Below are 22,874 nucleotides of genomic sequence, written 5' to 3' on the forward strand. Positions count from 1 at the left end.
CCACATGATATGTGTTTTGCTTAGAGCGTCTTGTATGATTTGAGTCTTTGCTTTTTAGTTTACCACAATCATCCTTGTTGTACACACCTTTTGAGAGAGACTCACATGATTTGAAATTTATTAGAATACTCTATGTGCTTCACTTATAGCTTTTGAGCTATATAGTTTTTGCTCTAGTGCTTCACTTATATCTTTTAGAGCACGGCGGTGGATTTGTTTTATAGAAACTATTGTTCTATCATGATTCACTTATATTGTTTTGAGAGTCCTTTAGGACAACATGGAAATTTGCTATAATAATAAAAACTTTCATACAAGTGCATTGAATACTATGAGAAGTTTGATACTTGATAATTGTTTTGAGATATGGAGATGGTGATATTAGAGTCATGCTAGTTGAGTAGTTGTGAATTTGAGAAATACCTGTGTTGAAGTTTGTGATTCACGTAGCATGCACGTATGGTGAACCGTTATGTGATGAAGTCGGAGCATGATTTATTTATTGATTGTCTTCCTTATGAGTGGCGGTCGGGGATGAGCGATGGTCTTTTCCTACCAATCTATCCCCCTAGGAGCATGCACGTAGTACTTTGTTTCGATAACTAATAGATTTTTGCAATAAGTATGTGAGTTCTTTATGACTAATTTTGAGACCATGGATTATACGCACTCTCACCCTTCCACCATTGCTAGCCTCTCTAGTACCGCGCAACTTTCGTCGGTACCATAAACCCACCATATACCTTCCTCAAAACAACCACCATACCTACCTATTATGGCATTTCCATAGCCATTCCAAGATATATTGCCATGCAACTTTCCACCATTCCGTTATTATGACACGCTTCATCATTGTCATATTGCTTGCATGATCATGTAGTTGACATCGTATTTGTGGCAAAGCCATCATTCATAATTCTTCATACATGTCACTCATGCATCATTGCACATCCCGGTACACCGTCGGAGGCATTCACATAGAGTCATATTTTGTTCTAATTCTTGAGTTGTAAGTAAATAAAGTGTGATGATCATCATTATTAGAGCATTGTCCCAAGTGAGGAAAGGATGATGGAGACTATGATTCCCCCACAAGTCGGGATGAGACTCCGGATGAAAAAAAGAGGCCAAAAAAAGAAAGAAGGCCCAAATAAAAAAATGAGAGAAAAAGAGAGGAGGTACAATGCTGCTATCCTTTTTCCACACTTGTGCTTCAAAGTAGCACCATGTTCTTCATATAGAGAGTCTCCTATGATGTCACTTTCATATACTAGTGGGAATTTTTCATTATAGAACTTGGCTTGTATATTCCAATGATGGGTTCCTCAAAATGCCCTAGGTCTTCTTGAGCAAGCAAGTTGGATGCACACCCACTTAGTTTCTTTTGTTGAGCTTTCATATACTCATAGCTCTAGTGCATCCTTTGCATGGCAATCCCTACTCGCTCACATTGATATCTATTAATGGGCATCTCTGTAGCCCGTTGATACGCCTAGTTGATGTGAGACTATCTTCTCCCTTTTTGTCTTCTCCACAACCACCATTCTATTCCACCATAGTGATATATCCATGGCTCACGCTCATACATTGCGTGAAGATTGAAAAAGTTTGAGAACATCAAAAGTATGAAACAATTGCTTGGCTTGTCATCGGGGTTGTGCATGATTTAAATATTTTGTGTGGTGAAGATAGAGCATAGCCAGACTATATGATTTTGTAGGGATAACTTTCTTTGGCCATGTTATTTTGAGAAGACATAATTGCTTAGTTAGTATGCTTGAAGTATTATTATTTTTATGTCAATATTAAACTTTTATCTTGAATCTTTCGGATCTGAACATTCATGCCACAATAAAGAAAAATTACATTGAGAAATATGTTAGAAAGCATTCCACATCAAAAATTCTTGTTTTATCATTTACCTACTCGAGGACGAGCAGGAATTAAGCTTGGGGATGCTTGATACGTCTCCAACGTATCTATAATTTTTATTGCTCCATGCTATTATATTATCTATTTTGGATGTCAATGGGCTTTATTTTACACTTTTATATCATTTTTGGGACTAACCTACTAACCGAAGGCCCAGCCCAAATTGCTGTTTTTTTCTTCCTATTTTAGGGTTTCGAAGAAAAGGAATATCGAACGGAGTCCAAAAGGAATGAAATTTTTGGGAACGTGATTTTCTCAACAAACGTGATCCAGGAGACTTGGAGTGGGCGTCAAGAAACAACGGAGGAAGGCACGCGGCAGGGGGCGCGCCTACCCCCCTAGGCACGCCCTCCACCCTCGTGGGCCCTTCGTTACTCCACCGACGTACTTCTTCCTCCTATATATATCCATGTACCCCCCCAAACATCCAGGAGCACCACGAAAACCTAATTCCACCACCGCAACCTTTTGTACCCGAGAGATCCCATCTTGGGGCCTTTTCCGGAGCTCCGCCGGAGGGGGCATTGATCACGGAGGGCCTTTACATCAACTCCATGGCCTCTCCAGTGATGTGTGAGTAGTTTACTTCAGACCTACGGGTCCATAGTTATTAGCTAGATGGCTTCTTCTCTCTCTCTCTTTGGATCTCAATACAAAGTTCTCCTCGATCTTCTTGGAGATCTATTCGATGTAATCTTCTTTTGCGGTGTGTTTGTCGAGATCCGATGAATTGTGGGTTTATGATCGAGATTATCTATGAACAATATTTGATTCTCCTCTGAATTCTTTTATGTATGATTGGTTTATCTTTGCAAGTCTCTTTGAATTATCAGTTTGGTTTGGCCTACTAGATTGATCTTTCTTGCAATGGGAGAAGTGCTTAGCTTTGGGTTCAATCATGCGGTGCTCGATCCCAGTGACAGAAAGGGAAACAACACGTATTGTATTGTTGCCATCAAGGATAAAAAGATGGGGTTTATATCATATTGCATGAGTTTATCCCTCTACATCATGTCATCTTCCTTAAAGCATTACTCTGTTCTTATGAACTTAATACTCTAGATGCATGCTGGATAGCGGTCGATGTGTGGAGTAATAGTAGTAGATGCAGAATCGTTTTGGTCTACTTATCACGGACGTGATGCCCATATACATGATCATACCTAGATATTCTCATAACTATGCTCAATTCTATCAATTGCTCGACAGTAATTCGTTTACCCACCGTAATACTTATGCTCTTGAGAGAAGCCACTAGTGAAACCTATGGCCCCCGAGTCTATCTTCCATCATATTAATCTTCCAACACTTAGTTATTTCTTTTTCCGTTTATTTTACTTTGCATCTTTATTTCTCTTTATCATAAAAATACCAAAAATATTATCTTATCATATCTATCAGATCTCACTCTCGTAAGTGACCGTGAAGGGCTTGACAACCCCTTTATCACATTGGTTGTGAGGTTCTTATTTGTTTGTGTAGGTGCGTGGGACTTGAGCGTGATCTCATACTGGAATGATACCTTGGTTCTCAAAAACTGAGGGAAATACTTACGCTACTTTGCCGCATCACCCTTTCCTCTTCAAGGGAAAACCAACGCCAATGCTCAAGAGGTAGCAGCACCCCATAGACACAACAATTGATCATTGATCTCTTAGCCGTGTGTGGTGCCCCCTCCACCATAATCCACCTCAATCATATCGTAGAGGTGCTTAGGCGAAGCCCTGCGTCGCTAGCATCATCATCACTGTCACCACGCCGTCGTGCTGACGAAACTCTCCTATGAAGCTTTGCTAGATCGGAGCTCGCGGGACGTCATCCAGTTGAACATGTGCAGAACTCGGAGGTGTCGTGCGTTCGGTACTTGGATCGGTCGGATCATGAAGACGTACGACTACATCAACCGCGTTGTGCTAACGCTTCCGCATTCAGTCTACGAGGGTACGTGGACACACTCTCCCCTCTCGTTGCTATGCATCACCATGATCCTGTGTGTGCGTAGGATTTTTTTTGAAATTACTACGTTACCCAATAGGCCGCCCCCCATGGCAGTCTGAATTGGACTAGGGGAGGGCGCGGTGCCCCCCTTTCACTCTCCCTCCCCTCTCCTTCCTTTTCCCTCCGGTGGAGAAAGGGAAAGGGGTGTGAATCCTACTAGGACTAGGAGTCCTAGTCCCCCCTTGGAAAGCCCCCTCTAGGCCGGCCGCCTCCTCCTCCCCTCCTTTATATATGGGGGCGGGGGCACCCCAAAGGCACAACAGTTATTCTCTTAGCCGTGTGCGGTGCCCCCCTCCACAGTTTACTCCTCCGGTCATAGCGTCGTAGTGCTTAGGCGAAGCCCTGTGCGGATCACATCACCATCACCGTCACCACGTCGTCGTGCTGACAGAACTCTCCCTCGACCCTCTACTGGATCAAGAGTTCGAGGGGCGTCATCGAGCTGAACGTGTGCTGAACTCGGAGATGTCGTACGTTCGGTACTAGATCGGTTGGATCGTGAAGACGTTCGACTACATCAACCGCGTTAACCTAACACTTTCGCTTTCGTTCTATGAGGGTACGTGGACACACTTTCCCCCTCTCATTGTTATGCATCTCCTAGATAGATCTTGCGTGATCGTAGGATTTTTTTAAATTGTATGCTACGTTCCCCAACAAAATCGGTTGCCTGAGAAAGGGGAGATGAATGTACACCCACCTTTACCCCTTGAATTTAGGATACAGGCGGGCTAATCGCCGCTGCTTTCCAGGGATGATAAATATACGCATACAGTACATAACTTTTTTTGCGGGTAATATACATTACATAACTTACATCTGAATAAATTTGTTTGAATTCTTCGGTGGCTGCTGTGGTGATGCCGGCGACAGGTGACGAGCGTTGGTGTCAAGCTCAAAGATGTTTTGCTATCTTTTCAATTTTGTCATGTCGGTCAATGCTTGGCTTGTACTTTGATCTTGATGATATGAATGAGACATGTGTTACCATCCAAAAAAACTCTTACTCTAATCCATGCAAAAAAATCTTGCCCAAGTTTAATTTACAACCCCAATACCATCTACATTAGGCCAACTCCACCGCGCGACACCAAACGGACGTCCGCTTTGCCCGGAATCGGTCCGTTTGGGTAGGGCGAGGGGTCGTGTCCAGGCCTGTCCTGGGATGCGGTGGTCGTGCGCCTAGCGCGCGGCCGCATCTGTTTGCCCCATCCTGTCCGCCAGGGCCAGAAATGCCCATATTTTCATATCAAAACAAGTTTGCGCGTCCAAATATTAATTGTTTGAAATTAAAAATAGTTTTACAACCCAACCGAAATTGTCTCTAATAAAATAGTTTTACAACCAAATCGAAATTGTCTTGAATGAACATAAAATGAACCAATACATCTATTGGTTGCCAATGTGATCCCATATGGCCATATGTGCTCAACCAAGTCATTTTGAAGATCCAAATGAGTGTACCAATCACGCAGCTCGCGATGGAATTGGACAAACTGTTCAAACGTGGCCGGTTCTTGGTGCAGGGGCTCAACATTTTCACCTTGATAATCAAATCCTTGGTCGAAGATACTGTCGTCACGCTCGTCCTCGACGATCATGTTGTGCATGATCACACAAGCAGTCATCACCCCCCCCCCAAAGCTTCCCTTCATCCCATGATAGTGCAGGGTTTCAAATGATACCCCATCGGGATTGAAGCACACCAAAAGCACGTTCCATATCCTTTCTAGCACTCTCTTTCATTTGGGAAAATCTCTTTCTCTTCTCACCTTGGGGGTTCGAGATTGTCTTCACAAAAGTTGACCACTGAGGATATATATCATCAGCTAGATAGTATCCCTTGTTGTACTGGTGGCCGTTGATCTCAAAGTTGACAAGTGGGGAGTGGCCTTCTGCAAGCCTTATGAAGATTGGAGAACGTTGCAGCACGTTCATATCATTGTGAGAACCTGCCATGCCGAAGAAAGAATGCCATATCCAAAGATCCTGCGAAGCCATCGCTTCTAATATGACAGTGCACGCTTTGACATGCCCCTTGTATTGGCCCTGCCAAGCAAATGGACAGTTATTCCACTCCCAGTACATACAATCTATGCTGTCAAGCATGCCTGGAAAGCCTCTAGCTGTGTTGGTCGCCAACAATCTCTTTGTATCAGCGGCAGTTGGCTGCCTCAAGTACCCAGGGCCAAACACCTCGATCACAGCCTGGAAGAACTTGTACATTGACATCAGACATGTTGTATCACTCATACGCACATACCCATCCACCAGATCGCCTGGAATTCCATATGCAAGCATGCAGATGGCTGCGGTGCATTTCTGGTAAGAGGAGAATCCAAGCTTGCCAAGGGCATCCGTCTTGCACTCGAAGTATGGGTCATGAGCAAGCACTCCCTCTCGGATACGATTGAACACATGCCTTGTCATACGAAAACGACGACGGAATTTATCCGGCTTGAAGAGCAGGGTGTTTGCAAAGTAATCGGCATAGAGCAGGGCGTGGCGTCTCTCCCTGTTGCGGTTCAGGTTGGGAGCACGGCCACGGAGTGACCCCTGTACCGAGGAAGCTGTCGTTGAATGTGGTCATGAACGACCAGTGCAGCCACCACAAGATCTTCATCATCCGACGATGAATCGTCCGATGAACAAATGAAGTGGTGGAAGGAAAATTCATCTCCACTGTCCATACCTTTGTGGGTAATGTGTCGAACACCTTGCGGTTGTGGTGGCAAAGAGGCCGCGATGATCACCTCGATGCAGCAGGGGTGGTTGGCGGCCGGCTACTGGCCGCTTTGGAGGACTCGTTGGAAGCTGCCGTGGCCGTCGTGGTACGTCGCCAGCGGTCGTATCCCCTCTGCCGTCGGCTACGACGGCGACGGCCAAACATCCCCCGATCGACGGCCAAAACTACGGCGAAAGCGCGGGCGTGGTGGCGGCCATGTCGAGACGTGGTTTGGTATGGACGGCCAGGGGCTGCGCGGTGAAGAGGCGGCCGGAGAATAGCGGCAGCGCCGGCGGCGGGGCGGGGCGGGGAGAGGGGGTGCGGGCGTTGGAAGCGAAGGGACTGCTAGTGTCCCCGACAGGCGGGCCACGGGGGGACAAGGGCGTGCGACGAGCCCGTACGCGCGATGTCTGTTTCACCCCAAACTCGGCGCAAGTTCAAGTCGAGGATGAGTCGAAAACGGACGGAATCCAGACATTTGTCCGTTTGGAGCCGCGCGTTGGGCCGCGCTATTCGTCCATTCTATCCCAAACGAACGCACCCGAACAAGATCGGGTCGCGCGGTGGAGTTGGCCTTACAACCCCAAACATTTAAAACCAATGAGGATTCAATCCTCCCCTCCCATTGACACGTTTTGACCCAGTTGACAATCCAGATAGCAAGCCACGTCAGCAAAAAAAAATTCCAAGAAAAAACTGCAAAATAAAAAATCCAGGAAAATAACTGAAAATAAAAATATTTTCTGAAAAACAAAAAATGTAAAATCAAGAAAACAATACTAAGCACATGGAAAAGTTTTAATCCTCACCGTGTGTACCCAAAACATCAATCATCCTGACAAAACAAAGCTCAATAGTTTTGTTTCAAGGCTGCATTTAGCTTCCACTAGCCATGGATTAGCCTAGAAGAAAGCCACATTTAGTACCATCCACTAGCTGTAGCTGAGCCACCGTGTATGATGATATATTTAGGGCTAAACATGGTAATGCAAGCTTCAAACTAAAATAGAAATTTGATGGGTCTGACAGGTGTGTGATGCAATAATTTATCAGTTTTGCTAAAGCACATCTAAATGTGTCATAAGTATTGCACATCTAAGTCCTACATAATTTATCTTCGGCGATGCATTGTCCTGCTGAACACGCATGCATGTCTTGTCCGGTAGCGTCACACAGAGCTGCTCAAGCTCCATAAAACCCACCACTCGCACTGCAACCACAACCTCGCTCGCACACAATTCAACAATGGCTTCCATGATCCCCATCCTCTTGCGCTGCTCCCTGCTACTTCTCCTCCTTGTCCAGTCCACACACTCCTCCGTCACCCTCACCCAGAAACCCAAGAACGCCATGGCCGAGGAGCACAAGCAGCCTCATCCTTCGACCTCGGACACCTACGTCGTCCTCACCAACCACCTCGCCAAGCCGTCCAAGTTTGACACCCACGAGCGTTGGTACGCGTCCATGGCTGGCGAGAACTCCAACCACATCCGCCACACCTACGGCACAGTGATGCATGGTTTTGCGGCCCGTCTCACGGACGGCGAGGCCCACCGCATGGCGACCGTCCCCGGCGTGTCCCTCGTGTACAAGGACAGGGTGTACCACACCCAGACCACGAGGTCGCCGTGGTTCATGGGCCTCCACGACGACTTCGGCGCGTGGCCGGACGCGGAGTTCGGCGACGGCGTCATCATCGGCTTCGTCGACACCGGCATCTGGCCAGAGCGCGCCAGCTTCAACGACGCCGGGCTCGGCCCCGTCAGGTCCACCTGGAGGGGCAAGTGCGTGGACGCCCCGGGATTCAACGCCAGCTTGTGCAACAACAAGCTCGTCGGCGCCAAGTCCTTCCTCACGGTCGAGCTAGAGGGCGGTGGCCTCCTAACCGATCCGAGCCCGAGGGACATCGCTGGGCACGGAACGCACGTGGCGTCGACGGCCGCAGGCTCCGAGGTCCCCTCGGCCGATCTCTTCCAGTTCGCGGGCGGGAGAGCGAGTGGCGTGGCGCCCATGGCAAGGATCGCCATGTACAGGGCGTGCAACGCAGGATGCTTTGCCTCAGACGTCATCGCGGCGATCGACGCCGCGGTGACCGACGGCGTGGACCTCCTCTCCATTTCCATCGCGTACCCCGCGGAACCCTTCTACGACGACCTCCTCTCCGTCGCCACGTTCGGCGCCGAGCGGAGAGGCGTCTTCGTCGTCCTGGCGGGTGGCAACAAAGGCCCGACAGCGTTAACCATATCCAACGTGGCCCCGTGGATGACCACCGTCGGCGCCGCCACCACGGACCGGGTGTTCCCGGCGACGCTCACGCTCGGCAACGGGGTGGTGCTCACCGGGCAGTCCCTGTACGACACCCCGTTCTCCCAGTCCCAGGGCGCGGGCATGGTCCCGCTAGTGCGCACCTCCTGCGGAGAGTATGATCTGACGCCCGACAAGGTCATGGGCAAGGTCGTGGTGTGCTCCCGGGAGGCAGGAGCTTCGGCTGGCTTTGAGGTGGAGAGAGCCGGCGGAGCCGGGATAGTTTCCGTCCAAAGTACGGAACGGTTCTGGGACACGGTGATGGCCGAACCCTTCCCCCTTCCCGGTCTCCTGCTCAGCTCCGCCGGCGGCAAGAAGCTGGCCGATTACATGTCGTCCGTGGCGTACCCGGTGGCGTCCTTCAACTTCACCTGCGACACGGTCACCGGCGAGAACCGGGCGCCGATGGTGGCGGGCTTCTCCTCGCGGGGCCCCAACCCGATTGTCCCCGAGATCCTGAAGCCGGACGTCATCGCGCCGGGGGTGAACATCCTCGCCGCCTGGTCAGGTGCCGCCCCGCCATCCGACAGCGACATGGACCCGCGGAGAGTGGAGTACAACATCATCTCGGGGACGTCGATGGCGTGCCCGCACGTGGCCGGCGTCGCGGCCCTGATCAAGAAGCGGCACGGCGACTGGACGCCGGCCATGATCCGTTCGGCGCTGATGACGACCGCGGGCCCGCTCGACAAGAACGGCAGGGACATCGTGGACGGCGGCAGTGCCGTCGGCGCCGCCGCGACGCCTATGGAGGCGGGGGCCGGGCTGGTGCTCCCGCGGCTGACCATGGACCCGGGCCTGGTGTACGACGCGGGCACGCAGGACTACGTCGACTTCCTCTGCACCCTCAACTACACGGCGGAGCAGATGCGGCGGTTCGTGCCGGGGCTGAGCAAGTGCGCGAGGACGATCCCCGGCGGCGTGGCCAACCTCAACTACCCGTCGTTCGTGGTGGTGTTCGACGGCCGCACCCGCGCCCGCACGCTGACGCGGACGGTGACCAAGGTGTCGGCGCAACCCGAGAGGTACAACGTGACGGTCGCCGCGCCGGACGGGGTGAAGGTGACGGTGACACCGGCGTCGCTGGAGTTCAAGCGGGTGAACGAGAAGAGGAGCTACACCGTGCGGTTCAGCAGCGAGGCCGGAGCGAAGGCGAGGCCGACCGGGACGTGGGAGTTCGGCCACATCGCCTGGGAGAACAGGAAGCACCGGGTCAGGAGCCCCGTCGCCTTCAACTGGGACGACTGATGCCTCAGCTCTGAGAGAGTAATGCTGCTGTGACTTGTGAGTTGATCCGCCATGAAGAAGAAGAAGAATCAGCATTTGGTTGTTGCGAAGAAGGGAATAATTATCATACGATGTTTCTTCTCCTGTCGAATTGCATCTGGCAATTGTGTCTGAACCATCGTCGTCAAACTTGTTGGAATCATTGCTTCAATCCGTAGACCTACGTAGTACTTCACTTTTGCAGTGCGTTCATGTTAGCTTACAGTAAATGAAAGAATCTTCCACAACACTGACAGCTGGACTGGGTAAATGAATGCATTCAGAAGGAACTTGGGAAAGCTGCATATGAGTTCCGAAGAAATGTTCCAACATTCTTAGAGCATCTCCAGCTGACGCATCAAGTTTTTTGGGGTTTTTATGTGGGCTGCTTTTGCAACTTCCGAATAAACCCATCCCTAAATGTAAAAAAAAAAAAAAATCTAGCTCTCTCTGCACTTGCATTAAACACATAGGCACCTTCATTTTATCATCATAAGAATTCAAATAATTATGTTTCAGTTTCAAACCCATAATCTATGATTAAAACATAACAAATGGTCCAAATGCATCAAAGTAAACATGAAGAAGTTTATTGTCCGTGGAGCTCCCACAAATGCTCAGCAAGGTCTTCCAAAAGTAGTTCATGCCCCGCGGCAGTCTTTGATCTGTTGATTATTTTTATTTTTATATTTTTGAAAAGGAGGATTGATCTGTTGATACACTTGATGAAACTTCTAGAGTCGGTGTTCATCCCTCCGATGGTTGACACGTGATGTATATGTTTTTTTTCTTCCCCTCATTCTCATAGCAGAAGTCTTTCGGCTAGACTCGCTCCTTTCTTATCACGTTCTGCATGCTCACGCATGTTCTGATGATGCACCAGCTGTCATGATGCTCCACAAATGCCTTTGGTCCCCAAATCAAATCCTTTTGGTTTCGAAATCTTGCAGGGCCCGAACAATGGAAAATCGAGCTTGCAATACCTCAAATGCTTCTTGTTGCCTTGAGGGTTTGATATTGTCTTCCTAAATGTTGACCATGAAGGATATATTCCATATGCAAGATAGTAACCCGTGTTGTAAGTTCACCAGTGATGCCTCCATGTTAGATAGCCTTGCAAATAAATGAGATCATTGCAAGACATTTAGATGACCCCGACAAACCAAAATATGAATGTCAAATTCATAGACCGTTTGATGACACAACTTTGAAGAATTATGGTTGCATCTTTACAGTGACATTTCAGCTGCCCATGTTATGTAGCCTTTTGATGCACTCACCTGCAGAAGCTTGCAGTGTCCATTTCATTTGTTGCTTGGAGATATTTCTCTCCGAAGATCTCAATGACAACCTTCACAAATTCTTCCAACCTTTTATGATTGTGCTCTCTACGCTCCAATCCAATTATCAAGGGCGTGTTTGGTTGTGCATCTTTTTTGCCCTTTTGCATACTTGTCCCAGTTGGGCCTGGCTGAGCATATGCAAGCTAAAAACTATGTTTTGCACATCGTTTGGTCGCCTGCATGTAGGTCGGCTGCATTAGGGGAGCAATTTTTTTTTTTGCATGGCCTTTGTTGTCCTGCATTGGCTGGGCACGCGGGCGAGTAGTCCGAGAGGAACAACGCCGACAGTGGCGCCAGTTTAGCAGGACGCGGGGGAGAAGGCCGACAGGAACAATGCCGAGGGTCGTGCTAGTGTAGTAGGACGCGGGAGAGGAGACCGAAAGGAACAACGCAGGCAGTGGCGCAAGTGCAACACGACGCGGGAGAGGAGGCCAAGAGGAATGATTAGGAGGGACTAGGTGAAGGACAATAAGGAGTGTCACTAAAACAAGACCACATATATATACAGTCCACGAGGAAGATGTAGATCTACTTGTCTATGATTATCAAAACAGAAAACGTGCAAGTCGTTTGAAACTGCAAGATGAAGCTATTGGTCAAAAGAAATTTCAAACGGGCGACGTGCGTGACAAATTTGGCAAAATTTGTCCAAAATAGCTCCAAACATGAACACGGAATTGAACATTTACAATGAACGAAACTATGAACCGATCTTCTGAAAGGGACTAATAAGTGAACGAGATTAGGAGTTAAACGAACAAACTACGTGCAACCTGACACCATGTATCACACCGCACAAGGTTGCATCGCTAGAGCCACCCACGTGGGATCTTTTGCATCACGGGAAACCGATTCATAACGAGCTTGGCTATTATGTGCTTTAAGGTTCGTGCTATGTTGTCCAAACAGTGAATGCACACAATTGAACGATTGAACAAGCTATTTTCGTACCGCACGAGCCTGTATTGAAAATCTATTGGGATTTGGGGCAATGCTCTTAGTTAGGGAAAGTAACCTTCACAGCCCGAGCTCAAATGAGCTTGGGTAAACAGTAAAATTGAAACAAAAATTAAAAAATCTGATTTTTTTTTTATGACAAACATTGACAAAAGTACTAAGAGCTTGAAAAAAAACCCAGAATAAGTGCTCCAAAATGCTTTCGGAAGTAGCATTTTCAGAGTATCGATATTGTTTTTTTTTGTTGCCATAGTTCCACAAATCTGATTTGATGATGAATCTTTGCAAGTTCTTAGAACTTTTGTCAATGTTTGTCACAAAAATAAATCAGTTTTTTTTTAAAAAAAATAACTGTTCCTTGTGTACTTAAACAAAAACAGGAAGAGCCTGGAGAAGTAGAAGGCGAAGACAATAACACATGTATTTTTCATATTCAGCAAACATTTTGTACAAGATAAGCGAGTAATATAACTTCCAAGAGTTAGAGAACGACATATCGGTAACAGCCTGAAAGTTACATAAAGAATTGACACTGAGCCTATTCCAAAGGATGAAAAGGCCTAGAGCATGAGTCTTACAACATGTCCCCTTTTGCAATCGTATAAAGAAGAAACAAGTCAGAACAGAATATGCAAGCTGGCTTTAAGGCGAGTATTTCTCCACAAGCTTGTCAACGTGGAGAAGTATGTCATTGATGCGAGGGCGCATCTCAGGCTGTGGCTGAAGCATCCAGGTAACAAACTTGTGAAGTGCGTCAGGGTAGGTGCTCGGTAGCGCTGGCCACTTCAACTGCGCGTTCATAATGGCCAGCTGCAAGCTTCCTCCAGATTCACCAAGAGCATACTCAAAGGGAGAAACACCATACCTACAAAGAACAGAAATGTGAGCATCAGTGATTTATTAAGTAATTACAGGTTACCGCCCCAGTTGATAAGTTGACCACATTCACGACTCTTCCGAGACCCAGTATGTTTGATTAGAAACTTCAACCAATTTGAGTTTGATCTTTAAGCAGTACGCCATCTAAAGCACAAGGTATGACTGATAGCTACTTTCATTGTTAATTACTCCCGACTTAAAAAGTTGATGGGATAACACCATTTGTTGTACAGTACTAAATTCCACGGGCTGTCACTTCTCACTTGTCAAGACTGCGAAAAAATGAGATACAAATACTAAGCTGAAATAATTTCTAATAAATGTGCCAATGGATTATGCACTGAAGCAGTCGGAGATTTAGAGCAACGGTACACCACAAAATAATTGAGAATCATACTGACACATAAATCAATGGGAGATGAAACTTGATCAAGCATAGTAAATTTACTCATGCAACAAGCCATGATGGAACTTACATGATCGCGTAAAGAGTGCAACCTAGCGACCAAATGTCTGTCCTCTCATCAATATCAGCATGACTCGGGCAGTCCCACAATTCAGGTGCGCGAAAAGGTGCAGAGCAATGCTCAGCAGCCCATTCCTGCACAGAAGCAAGATATACATTAGTAATGTTTCAATTGCCATTACTTTTAAGCACTAACCTTTCTAAGTAATAACTGCATACTCAAAAGTAGGATGAGTTATCTAGACGATTTTGCTTCGGCTTAAGGAAACAATAAAGTAACACCCGCATTTCTTAACATGTGCAGCAAAGTCACTCACAATCGTGAAACTAAAAATAACACTAGAAACAGAAGAGTATTTCTAATAAATTGTCCATATATCTGGAAAGTGAATAAAAGTACTGTTATGGGACAATGGCAAAACATCCTAAATGATTATATGGAAACCAAAAACCAATACGTTATCAAGAAGAGCTGTCTTTCATGAAAAGGCCATGGAGCTAAGACATACCTGCAACCGTAATGCTTCAGAACGAGAACGAATTTGATTTCTTGCAGGCCGCGAACTTCCAAAATCCATCAAAGTTGCAAGAGGTGCTTGCCCTTTTCGGCGGGTTACAAGAACATTGCCAGGCTTGACATCATTATGGGCATATGGTGGATCAAGACTATGCATGTGCTTCAGTCCTTCACAAATCTGCTGGTACATTTATATTAGTAGACAAAGGGAGATGGGGAGATGTAATGGCTAACTATACTTTTCAAATTCAAGTCGGTATTGTAATGTACACTTCTAATACTTCCATACATTGAATGTACAAACGAAATGCCTAGTAAACAGATAATAAAGCAAGATAGGGGCATAATACGATGATATCTTCTAAATCCTGAAGCTGAGCTAGTCCCAAGTTAGCAAGAGTTAAACTGTAGTCACATTTATGTAGTACAAAGAATATAGTGCATCGTCACCTGTGATTATACTCTATAATATATGCAAGTCAATGTTTGAGTAATACACAAGAGAAATTAATGCAGAGTAATCAACGGCACATAAGTTGGGACAAAAGCTTGTTCTTCAGAAAAATTGTTGAAAAATAGCATGACAATAAATTGGTCAATACTGAACATCAAGCTTAATAAACGTTAAAAGATCACTACAATGATGAAATCAAGAAAGTTCCAAATATCACTATGACATCATCAAGAAAAAGTAGATTCATACTGCTTTTTTTGTTGTTGAGCATAGTAGATTCATACTACTTTCCAGTAAAAAAGCTGACCTGTTGGAATATTCGCAAAACATCGACCACCGAATAAAACTCTTTCCTTGACTGCATGACTGCAGCATTGTCGAACAGAGTACCATCCAAATGGACTGGGAAGAGTAAGTAGGCTTCATGGCTCCAATCTCCCTGTGTACTCTATAATATCATATAAGACATCTCGACATGAAATGTACATTCAAAGGTGTGATGATTGACGAATAATTAACATTAAGTTGCCTATAAGATGTTATGGCAGGCTAAGACATTACTGAGTTTATTTCAAACAATTAATTGTTGTATCTCTAGATTGTAATCGCCAAACAAACATGCCTCAATTGTCAGACATGTGTACAGTATTTACCAAAGCTCAGCTAACTTGCCTAGCTTCAACATGATTGTACATACTTCAAGACTATGGCATATGGCATCACAGGGCACGGAAGACAGGTGCAAACCATGTTATATTGTGTGTGTCTAGGGCACATCTAGATGTGCTCTAGTTATTGCATATCTAAGTGAGTGAATCAAGCATAAAGAGAAAAAGAAAAAAGAGAAAGAAAATATTCACACGAATCTCAATGTAAGATCAATGACATATGACTTAGATGTGCAATACTTATGGCACATCTAGATGTGCTTTAGCAAAACTGATATTGGTATTACCTTAACTGCTATTATGGCATGGTCAAGAAGCGGTAGCAGATTGGGGTGGTTGAACAAGGACGAAACGCGGATCTCCTCCTTCACCAGATCCAGTTGCTCCCTGCTCTGTATCAGCACCTTCTTCATAGCATATGTCCCGTCGTCTGAACCAACATTAGCACGGCAGCATCAGAATCATAGAAATCTCATAAAATTCCCAGATTCACGCACCAACGGAAACAAAAACTTCAGTTCTATGCAACAACCAGCATTACAAAACTAAAACCCTGCTCATGACAACATCTAGTAGCAGGGGCGGAGCGGAAGTAGCAAAATTCACACGATTCTGCACACTGAACCACACGGGTGCATTTGCCGGCTCAAGAAATGTGAAGGATTTCATTTCACGCGTTCAAAACGGACGCGCATAACCTGTGACACACGCGAGACATGGAGGCTAGTGGGGCGGGATCGGGTGGGGGGTACCTGAGACGTGGGAGGGGTGCCTGTCGCGCGCGGCGTAGGAGGAGGCGTCGTGCTCCTTGACGAGGTAGACGAAGGCGAAGCCGCCCTCGCCGATCTGGCGGAGGACGCGGAAGCGGCGCTCGTTGATCCACACGTCGCCGCCGCCAGTCGCTGCTTCGTAGAGGGCGTTGAGCCCCGAGAGGGAGCACCCCATACTCGGCGCCCTTCTCCTCGCCGCCGGCGAATTCGGGCGCGCGTCCTGGTCACCGGCGACTGCGGTGGCGGAGGGGTGGGTGTCAGCTGTGCTTGTTTAGTTGGTTCGATGGTTTCACGGGTCCACCCGATGACTTTGCGCCCCTCCGTGTTGGGAATCCCCGTGTTGTTGTGTGTACGCTTTGTTGGGTAGGAAACGTAGTGAGAGTACAAAGTCAAAATTGTAGGAAAAGGAAAACAAAGAGCATTTCATAAATTGTATTTCCTCCGTTTCAAAATTCTTGTTTCAGATTTGTCTTAGATTAGATTTGTCTAGATAAATCTAAAACAAATTTGAGAGAAGAATTTTAGGACGGAGGAAGTATGTATCATTTACACAAACCCCATTTCAACAAGAACTTATAAACACCACCTTTTGGGCATTTTTTGTATAACCACAACTTTTGCTTTAATTATTAACACAGTCCCCAAATCTCATCCGATGACCAAACTAAGAGGAATTTTAAAGGGGTCGATAAAACACATCGAATTCCATAACAACTGCCGTTTTGATGAATATGTCGTAAAAATGATATTCTAGCATAATCGACAACCCGTACTTTATAGCTAGAAATGTATAATTCGGATCCAACATGATCCCTCGTGCCTACATTTGTAGGAGTAAGGGTTCATATTCCTTTTAAAAATGACTTGACACGGGAGACATTTTCACTCATGTTCCTTCTCCGCGCCCGCGCCGCCACCGCTCATTCCTCGCTGCAGCGATGCCTCCAACGTCCGCAGCCCTACTGATGACGCCATGGACTCCGCCCCAACCCTAGAGTCAATTCCACCAGTGTCTCGTACGAATCATGAGCCTCGTGCACTGCCCGCCTTCTCATTCTGTCGCCGCCTTGGCCAACACCTTGTCGGCTTGGACATCAGCGACGCGTGCGCACTAGTGAATGACCGTCCACCATCGTTATCAACATTGACTCAGTACTTCGACATGCCTCCGCAACCATCAATGTGGATGTCGATTATTTGCACAGATATAAGAGAAATGGAAATGGGAGATAGAAAATTATGGAGGGCGCGGTTTTGGAGAATCCGAGTTTGCACATTACCTCCGCGGTCTCCAGCAAATTACAAAGTTTGATCCAAAAATGCTTTGGATCATGTTATTTTGACGACTAACTGTCAAGCCTACTAGTCTAGCCCGACGTGGATGCTAACAATTGGAGAACCTTTGATGATAAATTAAGAAAAAACTAAATTGTTATGATTTTTCAATTATCTTTCTTACACGGGGCTTGGCATGCTTATGAATCATGTCGAAAGTAAAATTGCTTAAAGATAAAATATCCTTAGTAGTGCCTTTCTTTGTGTAGAAAAGACAACAAATCGTCATGTCCTCTCCGAAGGTGAGTGAGACGTCACCCTTCCTCTGGAGTGGGGGGAGGTACCGATCTACCAAATGGAGACATATCTTTCCTTGTTTTGGGGCTTTTAGGTGAGTCACGCGAAAATCTGGTAAATAAAGTTTTCTTGAGCCCCCCTATCTCGATGGAGTCGAGCGGTGGCATGGCTCGTTGGTGTAGATTTTAGCCGGGCTCTCTAGCCAGTTAGGCTAGCTTTGCAAGGTTTGTCGGGGTGGCAGCGGTGACTTACTTTTGCAATTTGGTCCGCTGGCCTCTTCTTCGTTGTGTTGGTGTGGCCTTCGACGCTGGCGTAAAGCCCTATGTTTTTGTTTTCATTTGGGAATTGAGAACTTGGATCTGTCGATCTTCATGCAGCGACCACTTCGCCATGTTTTTCAACATGGCGTTCGTTCGGCACGAGGACCGTGGCATTTCTAAGAATTATTCAAGTTCGAACCCTGCCAACATTGGCATTCCTCACCCAAAAATAAGAAATAAAAAAAATTGGCATTTAAGGATCAGATCATCCTCATTTGCATCATCTGGGATATTGCATTGTTCATCAATCATAACGACATTCAGAACGTACTGATGGTCAAAGCAACCACATAGTTTGGGTATTGCAAGAACGCAAAGAGGTCGATTTTCTTTTGAATTTTCACTGGGAAAGAGGTCGAAATTATTGTATTCCCTCCGTCCGAAAATACATATCATCAAAATGGATAAAAAGAGAGTATTTTCGGATGGAGGGAGTACGTTTCAGTTCAGGTGCTCTGTTCCTGAGCCATATCCTCCTGCAGACACAGCGTGTCACGATACATGTGGTTTGGTCGCAGTACCTGTACGGCCACAGCGTGTCGACCTTCACCTGCGCCGCGAGCTAGAGCGGCATGCCCTCCTCTCCAACGAGTACCTTACCCGGTGGCGACGCGGGCAAAGGTGCCGTCGAAGCAGAAGAAGGTGGGGAACGGCGGCTCCGCGCCGACGGCGATGCAGGTCGATTGTGAAGGGGACCTGTCTAGGAAACTAGAGCTAAGATGGATGCCGAGGAAATGGTAATGGGAAGCGGCAATCAACCGCTCTCGAAGAAATGCCTCAGTTGGATGCACATCACATGGCCTGGCCTTAAAGTGTCGCTGCTTCAGCTATGTAATGCATGGCTCAAGTTTGTTCTAGTTTCGAATCCTGTAGAGAGCCTATCTCTTCTTTTGTGTTTGACCTGAGCTGATGTGAAACTGAACGCTGTGGTTTCTTTTCTTGATGCAAAATGGAGCCGGGGAGCAACTCCTGTTATCATCAATTTTCCTTTGAGCCAAACATGATTTCCTAGCGTACAGGGCTTGGGAAATCTAGCTCTTGCACAACATGGCAACCGTACTCTCTATGGCCAGCTTGAGGCCTGAGGCTGCATTTACAACATTATGAAGACAAAAACGATAGTATCATGTGAACAATCTGCATCAATTTCAAAACACGCAGAAACGGGTGCACTCACAACCATGCGTCAATTTCAGAAAGCCAGACTATGCAAACCAGCTTTTACATGCAAAAAAGGAGGCAACCAAGCTTTTACATGCCACAAAGCCAGACTAGTCACGAGCAGCTCCGTAATGGAAAGTCATTAGTCTGATTTTACATGCCACAAAGCCAGACTAGCCATCCAGGTTCACAAGCTGGAGCAAAATATCTCAACCAAGCTGTTCCCTGAGCAATTACAGAGAGCAAAATGTAAAAGAGCAAAATATTCTTCCTAACTTGGACTATAAAGTCTTCCGTGTATTATGAAATTACAATTAATGCAACTCTCAGAATCAAGACAAAGTGAGTTGTTAGGAAATTTTCAAGATTGTTCTTATAACTAATCACAGAGTGATAAAGTAGGCCAAATTAAGGCAGTTAACAAGTCCATTTTTGAAGAGAAAAAACAACAAAGATAATGTAAATCTGTAAGCTGAAATCTATCTTCAAGAATAAAGAAGACCAACATCACTGTATCTTCTTGATGAAATTATCTTGACGCAGAGGAATTATACTTTCAACAAACGTATGAATGCTGAAAGGAAACTCAGATTCTGGACAGGCAATCTCCAATTCCTCAGAGTTTGAATTTGGATCATAGCAGTATAGGTTCCGAGCAAACAACTGCACCCAAATTTTGGAATCATGAAAAAGTGTGTGTCTTGGAGTGAAATAACATGATTGCATCAACGGAGGCAAAGATATGTGGTATCTATGAGTCCAACTCTGCTTATCATCGTTATCGAGCATTAATATGTCCATTGTACGAGGTATACCTTCAAGCGCACCATCCACAACTAACAAACATAGTTTTCCCTCGAGCTCGGACAAAGAACAATGCCCTCCATAGGTCTTGCGTGGAGGAAGCATTAAGACATCAAACTTTTCACGTTGAAGATCCAAACAATTGATACGTGATGAAGAGATATAACGGAACCGTGTCAAATAATACACTGAACCATTCACATGTATACCTCTATCAATTGGTGCCCCACGGAGACTCCCAATTTGTCTCCAGTCTCTATCTCCAATTGTGTATATCTCACAGAGCACCTCGAGAGAACCAGCATGAGCTCCCGGGTAAAAATGTGCAATCTTGTGTTGCTTAGTTGACGGGCAAAACCCCAAGCAGTGCCAGTTGCATGATGAGAATTGGCTGCTTCCTGCAGTGTACATTGGCTTCGGCAACACAAGAGATTCACCGGTTGTCGGGTTGAGCAACTCCACTGCTCCTTTACTGTCACCTAGGCAGAGCAGGCCGTTGCAAGAGTTGTGCACAAACAGGGTCTGAGCAACCAAGGGCCTAGACAGCTGGTACATGTATCCATTGGCGTCTGCGAGCACCATGGCAAGAGACCTATCATTTGCTCTGTCATTTGCAAAGAGCAGCAACTTCTGCTGGCTTCGGTTCAGGTGCTCGTGAACAAAATGCACATCGGAAAGCAATGACATCCAGGATTTGCATACCATCCTGCAAGAAGCGAGGGTGCGGGCAGGCAGCCTGTGGAAGACCTCGGTGAGCGCATCACTGCAGAGCAGCTGAGCATTCCCCTCCACTACCTTTGCTTTCTTCCCTCTCATCATCAAAGTCTTGCTAGGCGAGGACATGCTCACTGGAGAACAATCACTACTGATCAGGCTTGAGCAAAAGCGATCTGCCCTGGTTGCTGCAAATTGATGAAATAATCACAAATATCAACACAAGAAACGCAACAGTTACAGCAATCTGCAAACCCAATGAGCTTTACATACCTCCATGATCCAGCCCGGACTAGCCACGGCCACGCAGGGTTCAACTTCAACCTAGTTCTTGAAACCAAGAAACAAGCGCCCAATCTCAGCACGACGAAGTCCACCAAACAGGACTCACCAGCAGATGCGGAGGCTGCATTGAGGAAGGACCTCTCACACCACCTGCCGCCTGGAGGTTTCAATTACGCCGCCAAGGAACTCGCACCACATGGTAGGTGGGTGGGCGGCGAGCTGTCTGAGTTCTTGTAGACTGAAGAGGCCAACGAACCAAACCTACCGGCCGAACCAACACAACCAATCAATCAATCAAATCAACGAACCACCGCGCCGAATCGGGCGGCTAAGGAAACAAGGAGACGGCGGGAAGCGGACGGGGTACCTCTGCGGTACGAACGAAGCAGGCCCTCGATCGGGAGCGGAGGGCGGCGACCGTGGCCTCGCCGACGACGACGGCGGCGGCGAGCCGGCGACTTTCTCTCTTCTCCGCCCGCCCCTCCCTCTTCGTCGGTTGCTTTCGTCCTTGTTTAATTCTGGACGGAGCAGGGGGGGTGGATGTATATGATGCTTTGCCTCGGTCGCTGCCGTCTCGTGCGTGTCGACTGGACGAGGCGTGACCGCCTGGATCGGCTACGCGGCGCGAATCTCGACGGATAAGAGGGGGTGCCGGGGCGGCGGGGCCGTTGAGAGTTGAGGCGCGGAGTGGGCGGACGGGGGTGGGTGTGCAGCCGCAGTGGGCCGGACGTTTCGGGCCGTCGCTCTCCGAGTCGCAATCATGGCGACCGCCGTAGTAGCATGGGACACTTTTTCCTTTTAGCATCGGACAGTGAATAAATCCATGAGCTCATAGCAATGTCAAAACGATTTGCAATCTTCCTTTTATACGGAAACTCGGCGTTAGAGCAACTCTAACGCATCCCGTATATGTAAAGAAAAAAACTGTCGTTTAAAGAAAATTTGCGTGAATAAATACCTCCAACAAATTTCATAGAATAAATTTACAGGATCCTTAAACTTGGCCCGAATTTGCTTCAAATTTAGGAGAAATTTTGCTTCCCGTAAACTTTTGGCCGCAACATGACCGCTGAAACCCATTGCACCACCGCCGCCCCCCGACAAAAGTAGCTTTCGGGAAATTTTCCCTAAAATTTACAATCATCCTGGTGCTTTACAGGAAGTCTTGTAGACGGACCGTTGGAGTTGCTCTTAGTCATTTTCAACACGATTCATCGGCTATGTGCCCTTTACGTCTGTAGTCTTGTAGATAAACAAGACACACCATATTTTTCGAGAGTACGTCTAGGCGTACCATAGCTTTATAGAAGATAGAAAGTCAACTACAAGAAAACTAGCACTCGCTGCGAACAACAAGTGTAGCTCACACCACACCCGAGAAAGACCAAAGACGGGCACCACCGCAAAGCAAACTACAACACCAGATGGCCTATCCTAAGATGAAACACAACACCGCGTCACGACCGACGCCGGTCACCTCCAAAGACCACAACTACCGCAGAGCTTCTCTTGTCGACGCACCATCCACTCTGAGCGCCTAAGAGGAAGTGGCAAGTGAATGGCAGGACTCGATCCAATCCCAAGAAGACGCCGTCTTGGACACACCGGCGACGGGCGTACATAGCGTCGTCGAGGATCAAGGAAGGACAATGACGAGCACCGAAGGAGAACAACGAGGAAGCATCCATGTCTCCAAACACCATGCTCCCAGCGGAGGGACGACGTCGAGGACGCCGCCA

The 22,874-nt window shown here is 46.9% G+C and overlaps 2 protein-coding genes and 1 pseudogene across 3 annotated transcripts; 1 reads left to right on the top strand and 2 right to left on the bottom strand.

The window, feature by feature from the left end:
* The first annotated feature begins 7,855 nt into the window (after positions 1-7,855).
* Positions 7,856-10,421, top strand: LOC147971570 (subtilisin-like protease SBT1.7 pseudogene; annotated as a pseudogene).
* A 2,500-nt stretch (positions 10,422-12,921) lies between these two features.
* Positions 12,922-16,605, bottom strand: PK3 (serine/threonine protein kinase 3). Of its 2 annotated transcripts, none has more exons than XM_087526177.1 (6): positions 16,262-16,605; positions 15,797-15,939; positions 15,149-15,280; positions 14,380-14,565; positions 13,881-14,005; positions 12,922-13,390 (listed from the first exon to the last, which is right to left on the bottom strand). In XM_087526177.1, the coding sequence occupies exons 1-6, from the start codon at positions 16,452-16,454 to the stop codon at positions 13,168-13,170; spliced, it is 1,002 nt and encodes a 333-aa protein (XP_087382303.1). In that variant the 5' UTR covers positions 16,455-16,605; the 3' UTR covers positions 12,922-13,167. The 2 variants fall into 2 exon arrangements, with proteins under 2 accessions (XP_087382303.1, XP_087382302.1); XM_087526176.1 differs by having other exon boundaries at positions 15,149-15,289; positions 16,262-16,604.
* Positions 16,606-19,582: 2,977 nt separating this feature from the next.
* On the bottom strand, positions 19,583-21,753 carry LOC125527626 (putative F-box protein At4g21240). Its single transcript, XM_048692138.2, has 3 exons — positions 21,503-21,753; positions 21,124-21,396; positions 19,583-21,038 (listed from the first exon to the last, which is right to left on the bottom strand). Exon 3 carries the CDS (start codon positions 20,977-20,979, stop codon positions 19,840-19,842), a length of 1,140 nt encoding a protein of 379 aa, XP_048548095.1. The 5' UTR covers positions 20,980-21,038; positions 21,124-21,396; positions 21,503-21,753; the 3' UTR covers positions 19,583-19,839.
* Positions 21,754-22,874: the final 1,121 nt, after the last annotated feature.

The sequence above is a fragment of the Triticum urartu genome, chromosome 5A, assembly GCF_056163025.1.
Source record: "Triticum urartu cultivar PI428250 chromosome 5A, HENAU_Tu73, whole genome shotgun sequence".
In the NCBI taxonomy this organism is placed as follows: Eukaryota; Viridiplantae; Streptophyta; class Magnoliopsida; order Poales; family Poaceae; genus Triticum; species Triticum urartu.